Raw genomic sequence first — 22,148 nt, 5'->3', positions numbered from 1 at the left:
ACCCCTCAGCACCCGCGTCCCCTCCACCCTCCATCACCCTCGTTCCCCCCACCCTCCATCACCCTCGTTCCCTTCACCCTCGTTCCCTCCACCCTCCATCACCCTCGTTCCTTCCACCCTCCATCACCCTCGTTCCCTCCACCCTCCATCACTTTCGTTCCCTCCACCCTCCATCGCCCTCATTCCCTCCACCCTCCATCGGCCACATTCCCTCCACCCTCATCGCCCTCGTTCCCTCCACCCTCCATCACCCTCATTCCCTCCACCCTCCATCACGCTCGTTCCATCCACTCTCCATCACCCTCGTTCCATCCACTCTCTATCACCCTCGTTCCATCCACCCTCCATCGCCCTCATTCCCTCCACCCCTCATCACCCTCGTTCCCCCACCCTCCATTACCCTCGTTCCCCCACCCTCCATCACCCTTGTTCCCTCCACCCTCCATAACCCTCGTTCCCTCCACCCTCCATCACCCTCGTTCCCTCCACCCTCCATCACCCTCGTTCCCTCCACCCTCCATCGCCCTCGTTCCCTCCACCCTCCATCGCCCTCATTCCCTCCACCTCCATCGCCCTCGTTCCCTCCACCCTCATCGCCCTCGTTCCCTCCACCCTCCATCACCCTCATTCCCTCCACCCTCCATCACGCTCGTTCCATCCACCCTCCATCACCCTCATTCCCTCCACCCTCCATCACCCTCGTTCCCTCCACCCTCCATCGCCCTCGTTCCCTCCACCCTCATCGCCCTCGTTCCCTCCACCCTCCATCACCCTCGTTCCCTCCACCCTCCATCACCCTCGTTCCCTCCACCCTCCATCATCCTCATTCCCTCCATCACCCTCATTCCCTCCACCCTCATCACCCTCATTCCCCCACCCCTCATCACCTTCATTCCCTCCAACCTCCATCACACTCATTCCCTCCACCCTCCATCACACTCATTCTTTCTTTCCTCCAAATGGGACACCCCAGGATTATCCATCTGTCCCTTACAGAAGGTCACTTCTAAATCAAAACTCTACAAAGTCAAGGCAGCATCTGGCCTTCTCCCATTTGCCCTACAAGCGTCCCCTATAGAGTGCCTCTCCTCTGGGCTTGGGGTCCTTCCAGCTGGCCCCTGCTCCTCTCTGTTCCCACAGCACATCTGTCCCCTGTTTGGTCAGTGGCTCTCTCAGGCTCCGTCCAAAGGGCATTCCCCCGTTCCGAGTTCACATGGTGCCAATGACAGAGAGGACAATGTAGCCCTCCCATCCATCAGACGGTCAGTCTGTCTAGTGCCATGGGCCTAAGCCCATGCCCATGGCTGTACCCTGTACCCACTCCAGGGTCCTGCCTGCAGCTGGGCACCTGGGTTGTACTTTCTCTGCCTGATTTAATGTCTCAGTTGTGATCAGGCAGATGTGCATATCAGAAGGGCCTTGGGCAGGCCCTGAGGGCTGGGCTGCAAAACACAGTTCTAAGAACAGTGAGAAGGCATGGGCCCTTATTAATAAAGTGTCTCACTGTACTGTGTGCTGATCTAGGATCAGGTTCCCGCTGTCCATATCATTTTATTCATTATGACCTAAAATACAAACTGATCCTATATCAGCTCTCCTACTCTGAGACTCCTCAATAATAATAATTTAAGGATTTAGCTGACACTTTATCCAAAGCGACTTACATCATGCATAAATACATATTTTATATGGGTGACACCAGCAGGAATCGAATCCACGGCCCAGGCTTTCCAAGCGCCATGCTCTACCAACATAGGAAAAGAGACTGAAGCACAGGTCTAGGAACAGTTAGACAGGCCAGGGACTGTACAGGCAGAGAGCCACATTAGCATGGCATGCAGGTCTGAGCCTTGGGCACACACAACAATGGGTGCATGTGTGGGATGAAGAGAACACTCAATTCATGTTTTTCCTCCAAGTGGTTTCTTTTGTTCTTGAAGAGACACCCTTAATTCTACCTTTTCCTATATAGTACATCATAGCCACATCTCCTATATCTGTCCCTGGGGAGTCTCCTGACTGAATGGATGCTTTTCTCAATGGGTTTGCAAAGTAGCAGGGAGGATGACATAAATTCAGGCATATTGTACATGCATCAAACAATACTATTATACACTACATGACCAAATGTATGTGGACACCTGCTCGTCGAAGATCTCATTCCAAAATCATGGGCATTAATATGGAGTTGGTCCCCCCTTTGCTGCTATAACAGCCTCCACTCTTCTGGGAAGGCTTTCCACTAGATGTTGAAACATTGCTGCGGGGACTTGCTTCCATTCAGCCACGAGCATTAGTGAGGTCAGGGCTCTGATGTTGGGCAATTAGGCCTGGCTCGCAGTCAGCGTTCCAATTCATCCCAAAGGTGTTCGATGGGGTTGAGGTCAGGGCTCTGTGCAGGCCAGTCAAGTTCTTCCACACCGATCTCGACAAACCATTTCTGTATGCACCTCGCTTTGTGCACGGGGGCATTGTCATGCTGAAACAGGAAAGGGCCTTCCACAAACTGTTGCCACAAAGTTGGAAGCACAGAATCGTCTAGAATGTCATTGAATGCTGTAGCGTTAAGATTTCCCTTCACTGGAACTAAGGGGCCTAGCCCTAACTATAAAAAACAGCCCCAGACCTATATTCCTCCTCCACCAAACTTTACAGTTGACACTATACATTGGGGCAGGTATCGTTTTCCTGGCATCCGCCAAACAAAGATTTGTCCGTTTGGACTGCGAGATGGTAATGCGTGATTCATCAGCTTCAGAGTCCAATGGTGGCGAGCTTTACACCACTCCAGCTGACACTTTGTATTGCGCATGGTGATCATGGAAAGCCATTCTATGAAGCTCCTGACGAACAGTTCTTGTGTTGACATTGCTTCTAGAGGCAGTTTGGAACTCGGTAGTGAGTGTTGCTACCGAGGACAGACGATTTCTACACGCTACGCGCTTCAGCACTCGGCAATCCTGTTCTGTGAGTTTTTGTGGCCTACCACTTCGCGGCTGAGCCATTGTTGCTCCTAGATGTTTCCACTTCACAATAAAAGCACTTACAGTTGACCGGGGCAGCTCTAGCAGGGCAGAAATTACTGACTTGTTGGAAAGGTAGCATCCTATGACGTTGTCACGTTGAAAGTCACTGAGCTCTTCAGTAAGGCCATTCTACTGCCAATGTTTGTCTATGGTGATTGCATGGCTGTGTGCTCGATTTTATACACCTGTCAACAACAGATGTGGCTGAAATAGCCGAATCCACTAATTTGAAGGGGTGTCCACATACTTTTGTATATATAGTGTATATTGAAGCCAGGCTTGTAGATAGAGCAGTTAAGGCTGTTTTTATAAAGGCTTGACTGTTCAATGACTGATGTGATGTTCATATGATATTGAGAATGCATACTCATCACTGCATGGTCTGCACGTGCATGCACACACACACACACACACAAACACACACACTCCTACACATCAGAAAGGTTCATATTACTCACCTCTGTGCAGGAGGTTGACTCACCTATAGATCTATGTGCGTTTTTCTGTTGAAACTACAAAGGATGACTCCATATCTCCATCATGAAGAGCGCCTTGTTCTTATATGTAAAGAAAATCACTTGACTCAAGCACTTTACTCTCCTACTGACAGTAGCTCTTTGCCTTCATCTTTTATGGATAGTTTTCTTCCTCCATTCAGACCAGGAGAAGTCAACTCTGAATACAGTAATGAGCTAGGTCAGAGGCATGCAAATACAAACCTGCAGATAAGAGCGCACGCACGCACACACAAACACACACACACACACACACACACACACACAAAACACACATACACTCACTGGGCAGGGCTTAGTGATGTTAATAGGGTCTGGGCTCTTAGCTCGGGGCTGGGTAAGGCTGAAGCGTAGTGTTGGTCAGCTCTGCCCTTGTTGCCCGTGAGCCTCTCGCTCTCCAGAACATCACTGCTGACATGCAAATCCTGTGGCACACTTGCTGCACTTCTGTCTCTCTCGCTCTCTCTCTCGCTCTCTCACTCTCTCCCTCTCTCTCCCCCTTCTCTCTGCTTCTCTCTCTGTATCTCTCTGCCTCTCTCTACCCTCTACCTACCTATCTCTCTCTGTCCCCTCCCTTTCTCTACTCCCCTCTCTCTCCCTCTCCTGTTCTTTGCTGTGTGTAACGGTCTAGAGCCTACAGTCAGTCAGTCTGTCCAGGGAAGCAGCACAGCTGTATTAGAGCAGCAGAGAGAGATGCAGGGAGCTCACAGGGCTCATCATGCGTCCTCCTCACGCTCACCACCCTTCTCCTTCCCCCTGTCTTTCTCTCCCTCCGGTGATATGGCTACAGAGCACAAGGACAAGGCTGGACAGGAGTGGAGGAAGGCTGTGCCCAGCTATAACCTGTCCAGTAGTGGGGCCATGGACTTCCGGACCTGGAGCACCTTATCACGTGACGAGAGCCAGGAACCCCTGCCCAAGACCTGGGAGATGGCCTACACAGAGACGGGCATGGTCTACTTCATAGAGTAAGTGCTGGTCTTCTGGTTCTCTACTCCAGTACAGTGCCAGGGTGGTGTTGCTAGAAGTGGCGAGAGGTCGTTTTGAAAGAGAGCATGGTGATTTGTTTGTTCCACTCTAACGTCTGTGTTTCACTGGTAGATACAGCATCCTACTTGTTTCTCTGTGGCTCAGACGTACAGTAGCAGTACAGTAGTTGGAGAAGTTAACAATAGTATTATTGTTATTATAATTATGGAGGAGGATTTGTGAAATTATTCATTATTTTAACCCATCTGGCGTCTAGAAAACAGGTGTACTGTTTTCCTGTGTTTGATGTGATGGTGCTTGGCTTGGGCTTAAAGCGCTGGGCCTCTCCCTCTCCATCCATTGTTTACCAGTCAGTCTGTTTGTGTGGCTCACACAGCATACAGAAGTCAGGGTCAGGTTCTGTAGCCTGCCTAAAATCAATAGCCCATTCTCTCTTCACAGGAGAAACAATTCGGCAAATGAAATGCTCCCAGAGGCCTGCTCTCTCTCCTTTCTCCTCTCTCCTCTCTCCTCTCTCCTCTGCTCTCTGCTCTACCTTTCTCTCATTTCCCCCCTCCTTTCCTCCATCCCTCCTTCCATTCCTCCCTCTAAGGACCTATCTGCCACTATTTGGTTCTGACTACACCTCCCTCCCTCCCTCCCTCCCTCCCTCCCTCCCTCCCTCCCTCCCTCCCTCCCTCCCTCCCTCCCTCCCTCCCTCCCTCCCTCCCTCCATCTCTCCCTACCTCCACCCCTCCCTCCCTCCATCTCGTCCTACATCTCTCCCTCCATCTCTCCCTACCTCCCTCCCTCTCTCCATCTCTCCCTACCTCCCTCCCTCCCTCCATCTCTCCCTACCTCCCTCCCTCCATCTGTCCCTACCTCCCTCCCTCCATCTCGTCCTACATCCCTCCCTCCATCTCTCCCTACCTCCCTCCCTCCCTCATCTCTCCCTACCTCCCCCTCCATCTCTCCCTACCTCATCCCTCCCTCCATCTCTCCCTACCTCCCCCCTCCATCTCTCCCTACCTCCATCCCTCCCTCCATCTCTCCCTACCTCCCTCCCTCCATCTCTCCCTACCTACATCCCTCCCTCCATCTCTCCCTACCTCCCCCCTCCATCTCTCCCTACCTCCCTCCCTCCATCTCGTCCTACATCCCTCCCTCCATCTCTCCCTACCTCCATCCCTCCCTCCATCTCTCCATCCCTCCCTCCATCCATCTCTCCCTACCTCCATCCCTACCTCCCTCCCTCCATCTCTCCCTCCCTCCCTCCCTCCATCACTCCCTACCTCCCTCCCTCCCTCCATCTCTCCCTACCTCCCCCCTCCATCTCTCCCTACCTCCCTCCCTCCATCTCGTCCTACATCCCTCCCTCCATCTCTCCCTACCTCCCTCCCTCCATCCCTCCCTACCTCCATCCCTCCCTCCCTCCATCTCGTCCTACATCCCTACCTCCATCTCTCCCTACGTCCATCCCTCCCTCCATCTCTCCCTACCTCCCTCCCTCCATCCCTCCCTCAAAGGCACCTGCTCCTTTTGTTCCAGTTTCAAAGGCTCCCTGAAAGAGCCACTGTATTCCAAAATATTGACACACGTTTTTGAAGGGCCTTTTATTTTGATTTGCTTGGGGGTTGGCCGAATGGTTAGGGTGCGCAACAGTTGTTTCCAAACACTGGCTGGTGAATAGCTAGCTATACTTTACCTAGTTGTTGTGATGCGTTGTATATATTGTATTTTTTTGTCTCCACAGTCACAACACCAAGACCACTACCTGGCTGGACCCCAGGCTGGCCAAGAAGGCCAAGCCCCCAGAGACGTGTGAGGATGGAGGTGAGAATCATACATACATTCTCATATACAGACGGTGTAGTAGCACTAAACTTTCTTACACAAGCATCTTGTAGCAATATTTCACTCACATGCACTCATACACCCTCACCACTCTCTCACTCACTCACATACACACACACACATACACATTACTGTCCACATTCGGAATACACCCCATTAACCATACTGTAACTATGAGTGGAGACCCCTATGTCACTGAAGTCTGTGACCTGTAGACAGACACACATACACACAAGACAGTAAACCACTAAGCAGGACCCAGCCTGCCCCTATCCCTAATGGCTTGTGGGAGACCTGCAGAGAGCTCATCAGCACTGTATCCCTGAAAATGCAATTCCACAGTCCCCTCTTGCGTGAAGCACTCTTTTCCCCTGCATGTGTTCGTCACAGGACAGCACACACTCCAGATTCCACTCACACCGCTGGGAAAAGACAAGCCATTATTTTTTCAGCATGGGCATAACAACTCCACATTTCCTTGCTTCCTATCCCTCTCTCTCTCTCTCTCTCTCTCTCTCTTCTCTCTCTCTCTCTCTCTCTCTCTCTCTCTCTCTCTCGCTCTCTCTGTGTGTTTCTCTCTGTGTGTCTCTCTCTCTCTCTCTCTCTCTGTGTCTCTCTCTCTGTCTGTGTCTCTCTCTCTCTCTCTCTCTCTCTCTCTCTCTCTCTCTCTCTCTCTCTCTCTCTCTCTCTCTCTCTCTCTCTCTCTATGTCTGTCTCTGTGTCTGTCTCTCTCTCTCTCTCTGTCTCTCTCTGTCTCTCTCTCTCCCCTTCCACTCCAGAGATCATGTTAAGTCCCAAACACCCGGTGACAAATAAGGCAGCCCTCTCAGTAGTTGGTGTGTATATATACATAAACCCTTCTTCCCTAGTCCTGTGCGGTTAGCTGCCATTTACAGCTGCGTGCTTCATTGCGTGTGTAGGCTATGTACCAGTTGTTCCAGAGCTTTAGCAGCACACTGATTTGCATCTGCTTCTGTCTGTCTCTTGCCTGCAGAACTTCCGTATGGCTGGGAGAAGATTGAGGACCCACAGTATGGAACCTACTACGTGGAGTAAGTACACCTCTCATGATTGTTGTGGTGATACAGGAAGTAGTGGCATGGTTATTATTTGATAATAACAAGTGTTTGTTTCATGAGCTGGGATGAGCTGGGATTTCTATACACAAAGTTGAAGTCATTAAGATATGCTGGACAGGCAGACCTGCGCTTGTGAAGGCTGTCAGTCAATGTAGCCTGTAGTAGCGCTTGAGTTTGAGAAGATGGATTAAGGACAGCTGGCCTTCCCAAACAGCATTCCCATGGTGCTCTACAGGGGTGCCACTGCCTGGTGCAGGGGGCACTCGGGGTCCAGAGCATGAGTGACGCTCACCGCCTCGCTGAGAAATGCACACTGGCACACAGTTCACCCAGTATGTCCTCCCTTAGGAGCAGAGGGAGGAAGTATTCCATTCTGAGGAGTAGAGGAAATGACAGCCCAATGTTTGATTATACAAAGGGATCACCAGGACAACCAGGGCTTTTCCCCTCCCTGTCTTTTTATTTTCAATGAATACAGTAAGATACAATGGATCATTATTTTCTAACTAAAGTACAGAACAAGAGCCAAGGCAATCAAAGGAGCGGACTGAGCGAGTTCAGTCACAGAGGAGCGCTTCTGTTCCCTGATTGGATAGGGAGGATAACTCTCAGCATGGCTCATGCCCAACGAGAGCACAAACAGTACTTTTCTTCTAAACACACACACACACACACTGGCACACACACTGGCACACATCGAAACGCACAAACCCACACACACAGGCATGCACACAAATTGACAGACACATATGACTGCGGGAAGATATTTTGGGTTGGGTCTGCTGTCGACGGGGAGTGCTGAGGATGATTTTTCTCCGCTCTGCTGAAGAGTATTTTCTTCTCTGCTCATCATAGAGTAATAAAAGTAATAAATGTTGTGAAATGTTTTCTTTTTTATTATTATTACTATTTTTTTTGTTTTTTATTTATTTATCAGGGGCACACACACATACACTGGCAATTGGCACACACACTGTCACACATACAGTTGAAGTTTACATACACCTTAGCCAAATACATTTAAACTCAGTTTTTCACAATTCCTGACATTTAATCCTAGTAAAAAGGCCCTGTCTTAGGTCAGTTAGGATCACCACTTTATTTTAAGAATATGAAATGTCAGAATAATAGTAGAGAGAATGATTTATTTCAGCTTTTATTTATTTAATCACATTCCCAGTGGGTCAGAAGTTTACATACACTCAATTAGTATTTGGTAGCATTGCCTTTAAATTGTTTAACTTGGGTCAAACGTTTCGGGTAGCCTTCCACAAGCTTCCCACAATAAGTTGGGTGAATTTTGGCCCATTCCTCCTGACAGAGCTGGTGTAACTGAGTCAGGTTTGTAGGCCTCCTTGCTCGCACACGATTTTTCAGTTCTGCCCACAAATGTTTTATAGGATTGAGGTCAGGGCTTTGTGATGGCCACTCCAATACCTTGACTTTGTTGTCCTTAAGCCATTTTGCCACAACTTTGGAAGTATGCTTGGGGTCATTATGGAAGAAAAAAAATGTATGCACTCACTAACTTACGTAAATGTAAATGTCATTGTCCATTTGGAAGACCCATTTGCGACCAAGCTTTAACTTCCTGACTGATGTCTTGAGATGTTGCTTCAATATATCCACATAATTTTCCTTCCTCATGATGCCATCTATTTTGTGAAGTGCACCAGTCCCTCCTGCAGCAAAGCACCCCCACAGCATGATGTTGACACCCCCGTGCTTCACGGTTGGGATAGTGTTATTCGGCTTGGGATGGTCATTATGGCCAAACAGTTCTATTTTTGTTTCATCAGACCAGAGGATATTTCTCCAAAATGTATGATCTTTGTCCCCATGTGCAGTAGCAAACCGTAGTCTGGCTTTTTATTGCGGTTTTGGAGCAGTGGCTTTTTCCTTGCTGAGAGGCCTTTCAGGTTATGTCGATATAGGACTTGTTTTACTGTGGATATAGATACTTTTGTACCTGTTTCCTCCAGAATCTTCACAAGGTCCTTTGCTATTGTTCTGGGATTGATTTGCAGAATGCGTCTCCTTCCTGAGCGGTATGACGGCTGCGTGGTCCCATGGTGTTTATACTTGCGTACTATTGTTTGTACAGATGAATGTGGTACCATCAGGCATTGGGAAACTGCTCCCAAGGATGAACCAGACTTGTGGGGGTCTACAAATTTTTTTCTGAGGTCTTGGCTGATTTCTTTTGATTTACCCATGATGTCAAGCAAAGAGGCACTGAGTTTGAAGGTAGGCCTTGAAATACATCCACAGGTACACCTCCAATTGACTCAAAGTATGTCAATTAGCCTATCAGAAGCTTCTAAAGCCATGACATCATTTTCTGGAATTTTCCAAGCTGTTTAAAGGCACAGTAAACTTAGTGTATGTATACTTCTGACCCACTGAAATTGTGATACAGTGAATTATAAGTGAAATAATCTGTCTGTAAACAATTGATGGAAAAATTACTTGTGTCATGCACAAACTAGATGTCCTAACCGACTTGCCAAAACTATAGTTTGTTAACAAGAAATGTGTGGAGTGATTGAAAACGAGTTTTAATGACTCCGACTTCAACTGTACACACACACTCCGCATGCATGTGATTCAACGAGTAGAGTGGGAGTGGCATCCATTCCCCCCAAAAATCTAGTAACGACTGGCGCTGAGCTACACCTGTTAAAGCACAGGCGCATTATGCAGATGAGCTGCTTTCCTTGCTTTACATTCAACCTGGGGGGCTCATCTCTGAATAGTAGGAGATGTTTAAACACAAAGTGCTGACCTGGGAATCTACAGCTCTACAGCTAGCAGGGAACAGGAGGCACACAGGCTGCTTTACTGATCCTAGGTCAGTCAGATGTGGCCGTTGTGGGCAGGATATATGTCTTGGGTATAGGGTTATTCCACTGATCTTAGGTCAGTGGTTATACATGCCTAGTGTAAGTAAGGAAGTTTCACCCACTATGCTAAAGCTGTTTGTCAACAGTACTGCAGTGTTATTTGCTTTGTGGTTTACAGATGAGAAAGTGGCGTGTTGGTGTCTCTGATTTGAATATGATCACTGTGATGTAAAATAAGCTTGGTACCAGAGGTTTGCAATGGCTGGATAGTGATATGGGATGTCACTAGACTGTACTGTGAAACAGAGTTTTGGTCACAACACAAACCACAGAAGAAAACTGCTCCTGAGAGATGACTTGGCTTTTGTATTGCTGCCAAATTAATAGATACAGATAACTATGTGTCATCTCTAGGAGGAGAAGGAAAACATTGAAAGACAGCTGTGAAAACTGACTTTCCTTTGGTCGGTTTCACCTTCCCTAAGATTTTTTATCAAGTGTGTATTAGTCCTTGCTTGAGGTTGTATTTCTTAGTTTTTTTTATATGTACAGTAGCACTCTACGCATATGTGTGCTGTATATTATTCTCTCCAGTGAGTGTTCTGTCTTGTCCCTTGTCTCTGTATTGCAGCCATATCAACCAGAAGACCCAGTTTGAGAACCCAGTCCTGGAAGCCAAGAGGAAACTGAGCCTGGACACCCCCTCCCCTGGCCCGCAGGGGGCTAACACACCCTCAGGTAACACCTCTCTGCCAGCCCTGGGTCACCATAGATTCAAATAAAAACTGCTCATTGTCATGGTCACTAACTAGTATACCACTTATTATGAAGCAGTGTGTTTAATTATTTGGGCATATTCAATGAATTGTCTGTTTAATTGGGCATGCATTCTGTATGGTAGTGTCTATTGGATCAGAGCCTAAACCCAGAATGTCAGAATTGTTTCTAATCAGATCCCCATAGCTGAGAGATGGTGTCAGTGTAGACGCCAAATACACGATATGCCACTTGGACCACTTCTCATTGTAGTGTCTACTGTCTAGAGATTATCATGACAGTTGCAGTCAGTGAGGGCAGTACCAAGTGGCCATCGTAACAATGGTATTCAAATTCAACTATTGGATAGTAGCCACTTTACTTCAAATGTATTTAGACAAGTGTGTTGTGAAGTAGAGAAGGCACTCGTTTTGCTCACAGCTCTCTCGCACAAAAAGCCTTTGTCTGTCCCTGTCAATCATCGCTTCGAACATTTCACACTGCCGAGAGAGAGAACCAAAGAGAGAGAGAGAGTCATGGGAGTGACAAAGACAGCGAGAGAAAGAGAGAGAGAGTCATGAGACAGAGAAGAGAGAGAGAGTCATGAGACAGAGAAGAGAGAGAGAGTCATGAGAGAGAGAGAGAGACTCATGAGAGAGAGAGAGAGTCATGAGACAGAGAAGAGAGAGTCATGAGACAGAGAAGAGCGAGAGAGTCATGAGACAGAGAAGAGTGAGAGAGTCATGAGACAGAGAAGAGAGAGAGAGAGTCATGAGACAGAGAAGAGCGAGAGAGTCATGAGACAGAGAAGAGCGAGAGAGAGTCATGAGACCGAGAAGAGAGAGAGAGAGAGAGAGAGAGAGTCATGAGACAGAGAAGAGCGAGAGAGTCATGAGACCGAGAAGAGCGAGAGAGTCATGAGACAGAGAAGAGAGAGAGAGAGTCATGAGACAGAGAAGAGAGAGAGAGAGTCATGAGACAGAGAAGAGAGAGAGAGAGTCATGAGACAGAGGAGAGAGAGTCATGAGACAGAGGAGAGAGAGAGTCATGAGACAGAGAAGAGAGAGAGAGAGAGTCATGAGACAGAGAAGAGAGCGAGAGAGAGAGTCATGAGACAGAGAAGAGAGAGAGAGTCATGAGACAGAGAAGAGAGAGAGAGTCATGAGACAGAGGAGAGAGAGAGAGAGTCATGAGTCAGAGAAGAGAGAGAGGGTCATGAGACAGAGAAGAGAGAGTCATGAGACAGAGAAGAGAGAGAGAGAGAGAGAGAGACAGAGAAGAGCGTGTCGGACGGTAGAAAGTTTGCTGAATCATGGTTGTTTGGTGTCAATGGATTGGCACTCAAGTGGACGACGGATTAATTATAATGTAGTGGTTATAAATTACATTATGATTGACTCATCCTCTCAGGACCACTTCCTCTAAGTAATGTCACCGAGCCATTCTGTTTTCTAACCACACTGTAAGTCAGCATTCAGCTCTGATTAAGCTGACTAGGGCTGGCTTGTTTCTAAGTGAGCGTGGTTTCCAAGGTTTTCAGTGAGTCTCTTATGTTCAATAAGTCTGTAAGGATATTAATCAGTCAATCAATTAAATGTATTTATAAAGCCCTTTTTACATCAGCAGTTGTCACAAGTCCTCTTCTGGCTGTGCTGGGTGGAGATTATAAGAGTACATGGCCATTGAGGCCAGCTTGTTCTTCAAGATGTTCAACCATTCATAGATGACCGGCAGGGTCCAATAATAATCACAGGTCAGCACCTCAGGATTACATTGAGGGAGGGAGGGAGACAACCAGGTGGGCTGGGACAGCCAGGAGTCGTCAGGCCAGGTAGTCCTGAGGCATGGCCTCCAGCTGTTTGCTTAGAAGTTCTAGGGACAATAAAGAGGCCTGCGTCTTGTGATTGTAGCGTATGTGTAGGTATGTATGGCAAGACCAAATCGGAGAGATGGGTAGGAGCAAGTCCATGTAATGTTTTGTAGGTTGACAGTAAAACCTTGATATCAGCCCTAGCCTTGACAGGAAGCTAGTGTAGAGGCTAGAGTAATATGATCAAATGTTTGGGTTCTAGACAAGATTCTAGCAGCCGTATTTAGCACTAGCTGAAGTTTATTTAGTGCCTTATCTGGGTAGCCAGAGAGTAGAGCATTACAGTAATCTAATCTTGAAGTGACAAAAGCGGGATTAGCTTTTTTTTGCACCATTTTTTGACAAAACGTTTTTTTGCAATGTTACGAAGATGGAAAAAAGCTGCTCTTGAAATATTTGTATATGTTTGTCAAAAGAGAGATCAGGGTCCAGAGTAACGCCGAGGTCCTTCAGTTTTGTTTGAGACAACTGTACAACCATTGAGATTAATTGTCAGATCCGACAGCAGATCACTTTGTTTCTTGGGACGTAGAACTAGCGTATCTGTTTTGTCTGAGTTTAAAAGTAAAAAATATTCCACCATGGACTTCCTTATGTCTGAATCACAGGCTTCCAGGGTAGGCAATTTTGGAGCTTCATCATGTATCATCTAAATGTACAGCTGTGTGTCGTCTGCATAGCAGTGAAAGTTGACATTGCGTTTCCGAATGACATCACCAAGAGGTAGCATATATAGTCAGAACAATAGTGGTCCTAGAACAGAACCTTGAGGAACACCATCCACAGAGACAGATATACTGATATATTTTCAACAGATAAGATCTAAATCAGGCAATAACTTGTCTGCGTAGACCAATTAGGGGTTCCAATCTCTCCAAAAGAATGTGGTGATCGATGGTGTCGAAATCGGCACTAAGGTCTAGGAGCACGAGGACAGATGCCATTAAAGGTCAAGTCGGTTAGGACATCTATTTTGTGCATGACACAAGTAATTTTCCAACAATTGTTTACAGACAGATTATTTCACTTATAATTCACTGTATCACAATTCCTGTGGGTCAGAAGTTTACATACACTAAGTTGACTGTGCCTTTAAACAGCTTGGAAAATTCCATAAAATGATGTCATGGCTTTAGAAGCTTCTGATAGGCTAATTGACATAATTTGAGTCAATTGGAGGTGTACCTGTGGACGTATTTCAAGGCCTACCTTCAAACTCAGTGTTTCTTTGCTTGACATCATGGGAAATTCAAAATAAATCAGCCAAGACCTCAGAAAAATAATTGTAGACCTCCACAAGTCCGGTTCATCCTTGGGAGCAATTTCCAAACTCCTGAAGGTACCACGTTCATCTGTACAAACAATAGTATGCAAGTATAAACACCATGGTACCACACAGCCGTCATACCACTCAGGAAGGAGACGCATTCTGTCTCCTAGAGATTAACGTACTTTGGTGTGAAAAGTGCAAATCAATTCCAGAACAACAGCAAACAGGTACAAAAGTATCTATATCCACAGTAAAACGAGTCCTATATCGACACAACCTGAAAGGCCGCTCAGCAAGGAAGAAGCCACTGCTCCAAAACCGCCATAAAAAAGCCAGACTATGGTTTGCAACTGCACATGGGGACAAAGATGGTACTTTTTTGAGAAATGTCCTCTGGTCTGATGAAACAAAAATAGAACTGTTTGGCCATGATGACCATCGTTATGTTTGGAGGAAAAAGGGGGCGGCTTGCAAGCCGAATAACACTATCCCAACCGTGAAGCACGGGGGTGTCAACATCATGCTGTGGGGGTGCTTTGCTGCAGGAGGGACTGGTGCACTTCACAAAATAGATGGCATCATGAGGAAGGAAAATTATGTGGATATATTGAAGCAACATCTCAAGACATCAGTCAGGAAGTTAAAGCTTGGTCGCAAAAGGTTCTTCCAAATGGACAATGACCCCAAGCATACTTCCAAAGTTGTGGCAAAATGGCTTAAGGACAACAAAGTCAAGGTATTGGAGTGGCCATCACAAAGCCCTGACCTCAATCATATAGAAAATTTGTGGGCAGAACTGAAAAAGTGTGTGCGAGCAAGGAGGCCTACAAACCTGACTCAGTTACACCAGCTCTGTCATGAGGAATGGGCCAAAATTCACCCAACTTATTGTGGGAAGCTTGTGGAAGGCTACCCAAAATATTTGACCCAAGTTAAACATTTTAAAGGCAATGCTACCAAATACTAATTGAGTGTATGTAAACTTCTGACCCACTGGGAATGTGATGAAAGAAATAAAAGCTGAAATAAATAATTCTCTCTACTATTATTCTGACATTTCACATTATTAAAATAAAGTGGTGATCGTAACTGACCTAAGACAGGGAATTTTTACTACGATTAAATGTCAGGAATTGTATTTGGCTAAGGTGTATGTAAACGGGCGGCAGGTAGCTTAGTGGTTAAGAGCGTTGTGCCAGTAACCGAAAGGTCGCTGGTTCTAATCCCCGAGCCCACTAGGTGAAAAATCTGTCGATGTGCCCTTGAGCAAGGCACGTAACCCTAATTGCTCCTGTAAGTCGCTCTGGATAAGAGCGTCTGCTAAATGACCAATTATTTATTTAATTATTTATAAACTTCCGACTTCAACTGTATATGCTCACACACAAACGGCTCAGTGACACTGCTGCTATGCGAGAATGTCATGTTAATCACACTCAGCATAACCCGTTTTCTCTGAGCGCTATGCAATTATGCAAATCTAAATCCCATGACACATGACACATGGGGGGTAGTGGAGGAGGAGGGGGGATGTCTATATTTACTCCATTTAAAGAGATTGATGCCCCCCACCCCCCTATCCATCCCTCAGTGCGTGAAGCATCACTAGAGGGGACACAGCCTATAACTCACCCAATGGAAACCAAGGTCAGACAGGTGCCATGGATATCTCTTTGCTCCCTCTCCCTCCTCTATCGCTCTCAATATCACCCTCCTCTCGATCTCCCTCTCCCTCTCTCTCTGTGCTGATGCAGAGGTAAAGGGCGCTGTGTCTCAGTCACATGGTGAGAGCCTCCAGCTGCAGTTTGAGGTCAGCTGTCTGTCTGCCTCCATCCCTGTGTTATGGTGGTTATTCAGGTGGATATACCCCTGCAGTGTAGACACACACACACACACACACTGCTGAGACACACACACACACACACACACAAACACAAACACACACACACAGTTTGTCTCCTGGACATTTATTCCCATGCACCATCCTGCAGGCATAACATAGCAAATTCAATCTGAAAGTTTATCACATCTCTGTAAGCTTTGAAATGTCAAGGTCATATCCAAATGGATTTGTCACTGCTTTGTGCGTCATGCGTGTGTTATATATATATTTTTTTACAGTATGTATTTTTCAATGGCAGGCTTAAGTATAAGAGTAGTAGGCCATCTCTGTTCAGCAGTAGCATAGTTCTTGCCTGTGCTTTGTTACCAGACAGCTCTTCAAATGAATAAGCCTGATGTGGATATTTTATTGCCATGTTGTATTTTGATGTGTGATTTGAGTGTTGGTGGAATTAGTGAGAGTCTGAGTGACGTGTTGCTGTCAGCATCCTGTCACCGTGGCGGTAGCCTGCACTGTGACGATACAGGGGACAGATGGCTAACAGCCTGTGAGCATGCACCTGTGTGCATCTGTCACACACACACACAAAACAAACAAACATACTCACACACTTTACCTACCATAAAAAAAATAACAAGACTGCTACTTCAGGTGTTCTTTGAAGTTGTCCCATGTGGATATATCAGAATAAAATAAGCGTAGCGGCATAGAGGTGTCACTGTAATCTCTCTCATTGTGGATTAGTGATAGCAGCTAGCCTAGCGTGGTTTCTCTGTCAGATCAATGGATTAGTGATAGCAGCTAGCCTAGCGTGGTTTCTCTGTCAGATCAATGGATTAGTGATAGCAGCTAGCCTAGCGTGGTTTCTCTGTCAGATCAATGGATTAGTGATAGCAGCTAGCCTAGCGTGGTATCTCTGTCAGATCAATGGATTAGTGATAGCAGCTAGCCTAGCATGGTTTCTCTGTCAGATCAATGCAGCTGAACAATAGTGACAGGCCTTGTGATGATAATACCACAAACAAACAGGGAATTAATAGTCACTAATTTGTAAAGTAGAATACTTCAATGCGGCATTAAGGTTTGAGAGCAATTTGTAAAGTAAAATACATCAATGGGGCATTAGGTTTGAGAGCAATTTGTAAAGTAAAAATATTTCAATGGGGCATTAAGGTTTGATAATTAGGTAATTGCTTATACAGTACTTCCTCAATTTGCATCTCTCTGTCTCTCAATTCAATTTCAATTCAAGGGGTGTTATTGGCATGGGAAACATATGTTTACATTGCCAAAGCAAGTGAAATAGATAATAAACAAAAGTGAAATAAACAATAAAAAATGAACAGTAAACATTACACAAAAGTTCAAAAAGAATAGATATTATGTCTATATACAGTGTTGTAAAGATGTGCAAATAGTTAAACTACAAAAGGGAAAATAAATAAATATAGGTTGTATTTACAATGGTGTTTGTTCTTCACTGGTTGCCCCTTTCTTGTGGCAACAGGTCACAAATCATGCTGCTGTGATTGCACACTGTTGTATTTCACCCAATATATATGGGAGTTTATCAAAATTGGATTTGTTTTCGAATTCTTTGGGTCTGTGTAATCTGAGGGAAATACAGTGGGGAGAACAAGTATTTGATACACTGCCGATTTTGCAGGTTTTCCTACTTACAAAGCATGTAGAGGTCTGTAATTTTTATCATAGGTACACTTCAACTGTGAGAGACGGAATCTAAAACAAAAATCCAGAAAATCACATTGTATGATTTTTAAGTAATTAATTTGCATTTTATTGCATGACATAAGTATTTGATACAACAGAAAAGCAGAACTTAATATTTGGTACAGAAACCTTTGTTTGCAATTACAGAGATCATACGTTTCCTGTAGGTTTGCACACACTGCAGCAGGGATTTTGGCCCACTCCTCCATACATACCTTCTCCAGATCCTTCAGGTTTCGGGGCTGTCGCTGGGCAATACGGACTTTCAGCTCCCGCCAAAGATTTTCTATTGGGTTCAGGTCTGGAGACTGGCTAGGCCACTCCAGGACCTTGAGATGCTTCTTACGGAGCCACTCCTTAGTTGCCCTGGCTGTGTGTTTCGGGTCGTCGTCATGCTGGAAGACCCAGCCACGACCCATCTTCAATGCTCTTACTGAGGGAAGGAGGTTGTTGGCCAAGATCTCGCGATACATGGCCCCATCTATCCTCCCCTCAATACGGTGCAGTCGTCCTGTCCCCTTTGCAGAAAAGCATCCCCAAAGAATGATGTTTCCACCTCCATGCTTCACGGTTGGGATGGTGTTCTTGTGGTTGTACTCATCCTTCTTCTTCCTCCAGACACGGCGAGTGGAGTTTAGACCAAAAAGCTCTATTTTTGTCTCATCAGACCACATGACCTTCTCCCATTCCTCCTCTGGATCATCCAGATGGTCATTGGCAAACTTCAGACGAGCCTGGACATGCGCTGGCTTGAGCAGGGGGACCTTGCGTGCACTGCAGGATTTTAATCCATGACGGCGTAGTGTGTTACTAATGGTTTTCTTTGAGACTGTGGTCCCAGCTCTCTTCAGGTCATTGACCAGGTCCTGCCGTGTAGTTCTGGGCTGATCCCTCACCTTCCTCATGATCATTGATGCCCCACGAGGTGAGATCTTGCATGGAGCCCCAGACCGAGGGTGATTGACCATCATCTTGAACTTCTTCCATTTTCTAATACTTGCGCCAACAGTTGTTGCCTTCTCACCAAGCTGCTTGCCTATTGTCCTGTAGCCCATCCCAGCCTTGTGTAGGTCTACAATTTTATCCCTGATGTCCTTACACAGCTCTCTGGTCTTGGCCATTGTGGAGAGGTTGGAGTCTGTTTGATTGAGTGTGTGGACAGGTGTCTTTTATACATGTAACGAGTTCAAACAGGTGCAGTTAATACAGGTAATGAGTGGAGAACAGGAGGGCTTCTTAAAGAAAAATGAACAGGTCTGTGAGAGACGGAATTCTTACTGGTTGGTAGGTGATCAAATACTTATGTCATGCAATAAAATGCAAATTAATTACTTAAAAATCATTCAATGTGATTTTCTGGATTTGTTTTGATTCTGTCTCTCACAGTTGAAGTGTACCTATGATAACAATTACAGACCTCTACATGCTTTATAAGTAGGAAAACCTGCAAAATCGGCAGTGAATCAAATACTTATTCTCCCCACTGTATGTGTCTCTAAAATGGTCATACATTTGGCAGGAGGTTAGGAAGTCTCTCTCTCTCTCTCTCTCTCTCTCTGTGCTTTTTTTGTATTTAGTCATCTTTCTCTAAGATTCTTTTCTCTCTCTTTGCTCTATTCTCGCTCCCTCTCCCTCCTCGCTCCCTCTCCCTCTCTCCTTCAGATGAGCCTGTTGTGGGTGTGAGGGGTTTCGTACGGGACCCAGCCCATCTCCAGGGCTCCATTCTGAGGACAAATCTGAGGAAGAGCCCCCAGGGGTTTGGCTTCACCATCATTGGGGGCGACCGCCATGACGAGTTCCTCCAGGTGAAGAACGTGCTCCAAGACGGGCCCGCCGCGCACGACAACAAGATGACCTCTGGTGAGTGTTGTACGTGCATGTAAACACACTCTCACACACACAGACGTACACACAGATGCTTGTACGCAGGAACGCACACAAACACACACAGATCAGCAAGGTTAATCTTCATTGTCTGGACGCACCCATGTTATGTGACTGTAAGTCGCTTTGGATAAAAGCGTCTGCTAAATGGCATATTATATTATTATTATTATTATATGTTTATGGTAACGCTTTGAAGTGGAGCCATATACAATATTTCAGATTTCATAGGCCTCTTGGCAGTGCTTTTTTACATGCTTATGATTATTACGAGCATGCATATCTATACAGTGCCTTGCAAAAGTATTCACCCCCTTTGCGTTTTTCCTATTTTGTTGCATTACAACCTGTAATTTAAATTCATTTTTATTTTTATTTCATGTAATGGACATACACAAAATAGTCCAAATTGGTGAAGTGAAATGAAAACAATTCTAAATAATAAATAACGGAAAAGTGGTGCGTGCATATGTATTCACCCCCTTTACTGACAAAGACATGATCAGTCTATAATTTTAATGGTAGGTTTATTTGAACAGTGAGAGACAGAAAAACAACAACAAAATCCAGAAAAATGCATGTCAAAAATGTTATAAATTGATTTGCATTTTAATGAGGGAAATAAGTATTTGACCCCTCTGCAAAACATTACTTAGTACTTGGTGGCAAAACCCTTGTTGGCAATCACAGAGGTCAGACGTTTCTTGTAGTTGGCCACCAGGTTTGCACACATCTCAGGAGGGATTTTGTCCCACTCCTCTTTGCAGATCTTCACCAAGTCATTAAGGTTTCGAGGCTGACGTTTGGCAACTCGAACCTTCAGCTCCCTCCACAGATTTTCTATGGGATTAAGGTCTGGAGACTGGCTAGGCTACTCTAGGACCTTAATGTGCTTTTTCTTGAGCCACTCCTTTGTTGCCTTGGCCGTGTGTTTTGGGTCATTGTCATGCTGGAATACCCATCCACGACCCATTTTCAATGCCCTGGCTGAGGGAAGGAGGTTCTCACCCAAGATTTGACGGTACATGGCCCCGTCCATCGTCCCTTTGATGCGGTGAAGTTGTCCTGTCCCCATAGCAGAAAAACACCCCCAAAGCATAATGTTTCCACCTCCATGTTTGACGGTGGGGATGGTGTTCTTGGGGTCATAGGCAGCATTCCTCCTCCTCCAAACACGGCGAGTTGAGTTGATGCCAAAGAGCTCGATTTTGGTCTCATCTGACCACAACACTTTCACCCAGTTCTCCTCTAAATCATTCAGATGTTCATTGGCAAACTTCAGACGGCCATGTATATGTGCTTTCTTGAGCAGGGGGACCTTGCGGGCGCTGCAGGATTTCAGTCCTTCACGGCGTAGTGTGTTACCAATTGTTTTCTTGGTGACTATGGTCCCAGCTGCCTTGAGATCATTGACAAGATCCTCCCGTGTAGTTCTGGGCTGATTCCTCACCGTTCTCATGATCATTGCAACTCCACGAGGTGAGACCTTGCATGGAGCCCCAGGCCGAGGGGAGATTGACAGTTATTTTGTGTTTCTTCCATTTGCGAATAATCGCACCAACTGTTGTCACCTTCTCACCAAGCTGCTTGGTGATGGTCTTGTAGCCCATTCCAGCCTTGTGTAGGTCTACAATCTTGTCCCTGACATCCTTGGAGAGCTCTTTGGTCTTGGCCATGGTGGAGAGTTTGGAATCTGATTGATTGATTGCTTCTGTGGACAGGTGTCTTTTATACAGGTAACAAACTGAGATTAGGAGCACTCCCTTTAAGAGTGTGCTCCTAATCTCAGCTCGTTACCTGTATAAAAGACACCTGGGAGCCAGAAATCTTTCTGATTGAGAGGGAGTCAAATACTTATTTCCCTCATTAAAATGCAAATCAATTTATAACATTTTTGACATGCGTTTTTCTGGATTTTTTTGTTGTTATTCTGTCTCTCACTGTTCAAATAAACCTACCATTAAAATTATAGACTGATCATTTCTTTGTCAGTGGGCAAACCTACAAAATCAGCAGGGGATCAAATACCTTTTTCCCTCACTGTACAGTATCAGTTATGCAAGCTTACAACCAGAATAGAAAACAAGCTAGCTATCTAACAAGGCTAACTAACTAGCAGCGCTCTTGCTCACAAGACTAGCCAAGTTATCTGTATTGTTGCTTGCATGCGATTGGCTGTGGTCTTGGGGGTGGCAAAGAGCCTGGGAGACAGAGCTGCCTGTCAGGCATCGTTCAGGGCTTAAATGCCCCACGAGGGCTTAGCTTGCCCACGAGCTGTTAGCTCAAGGTAAATTACATTTCACTTGCTAACATTCTAACTGCTAAACTGATAATGAGCTCCAAACACATGAAAACGTGATGTTATCATGAAATGTACCATCCCTTAGTGTAGCAATCAATAAAAATGTATGCGCTGATCCACCATGGGCTCTGCCGCCTCAGCCATCAATACGTCCACTCCTATTTATAGAGTTTCTCTCATGATCGCGACACAACTTTTGTTACATC

At 45.9% G+C, this 22,148-nt stretch overlaps 1 protein-coding gene across 1 annotated transcript in view; it reads left to right on the top strand.

Moving 5' to 3' along the window:
• Positions 1-22,148, top strand: part of LOC121538003 (membrane-associated guanylate kinase, WW and PDZ domain-containing protein 3-like) — a 254,542-nt gene that overhangs the window by 209,993 nt on the left and 22,401 nt on the right. The window contains exons 5-9 of the mRNA XM_041845725.2: positions 4,332-4,509; positions 6,264-6,343; positions 7,359-7,416; positions 10,918-11,024; positions 19,419-19,616. Of these exons, the coding sequence (XP_041701659.1) occupies positions 4,332-4,509; positions 6,264-6,343; positions 7,359-7,416; positions 10,918-11,024; positions 19,419-19,616 (621 nt within the window). The remainder of the gene's footprint in view (positions 1-4,331; positions 4,510-6,263; positions 6,344-7,358; positions 7,417-10,917; positions 11,025-19,418; positions 19,617-22,148) is intronic.

The sequence above is a fragment of the Coregonus clupeaformis genome, chromosome 24 (genome assembly GCF_020615455.1).
Source record: "Coregonus clupeaformis isolate EN_2021a chromosome 24, ASM2061545v1, whole genome shotgun sequence".
Classification (NCBI taxonomy): domain Eukaryota; kingdom Metazoa; phylum Chordata; class Actinopteri; order Salmoniformes; family Salmonidae; genus Coregonus; species Coregonus clupeaformis.
This window is presented reverse-complemented; position numbering and strand designations above follow the sequence as displayed.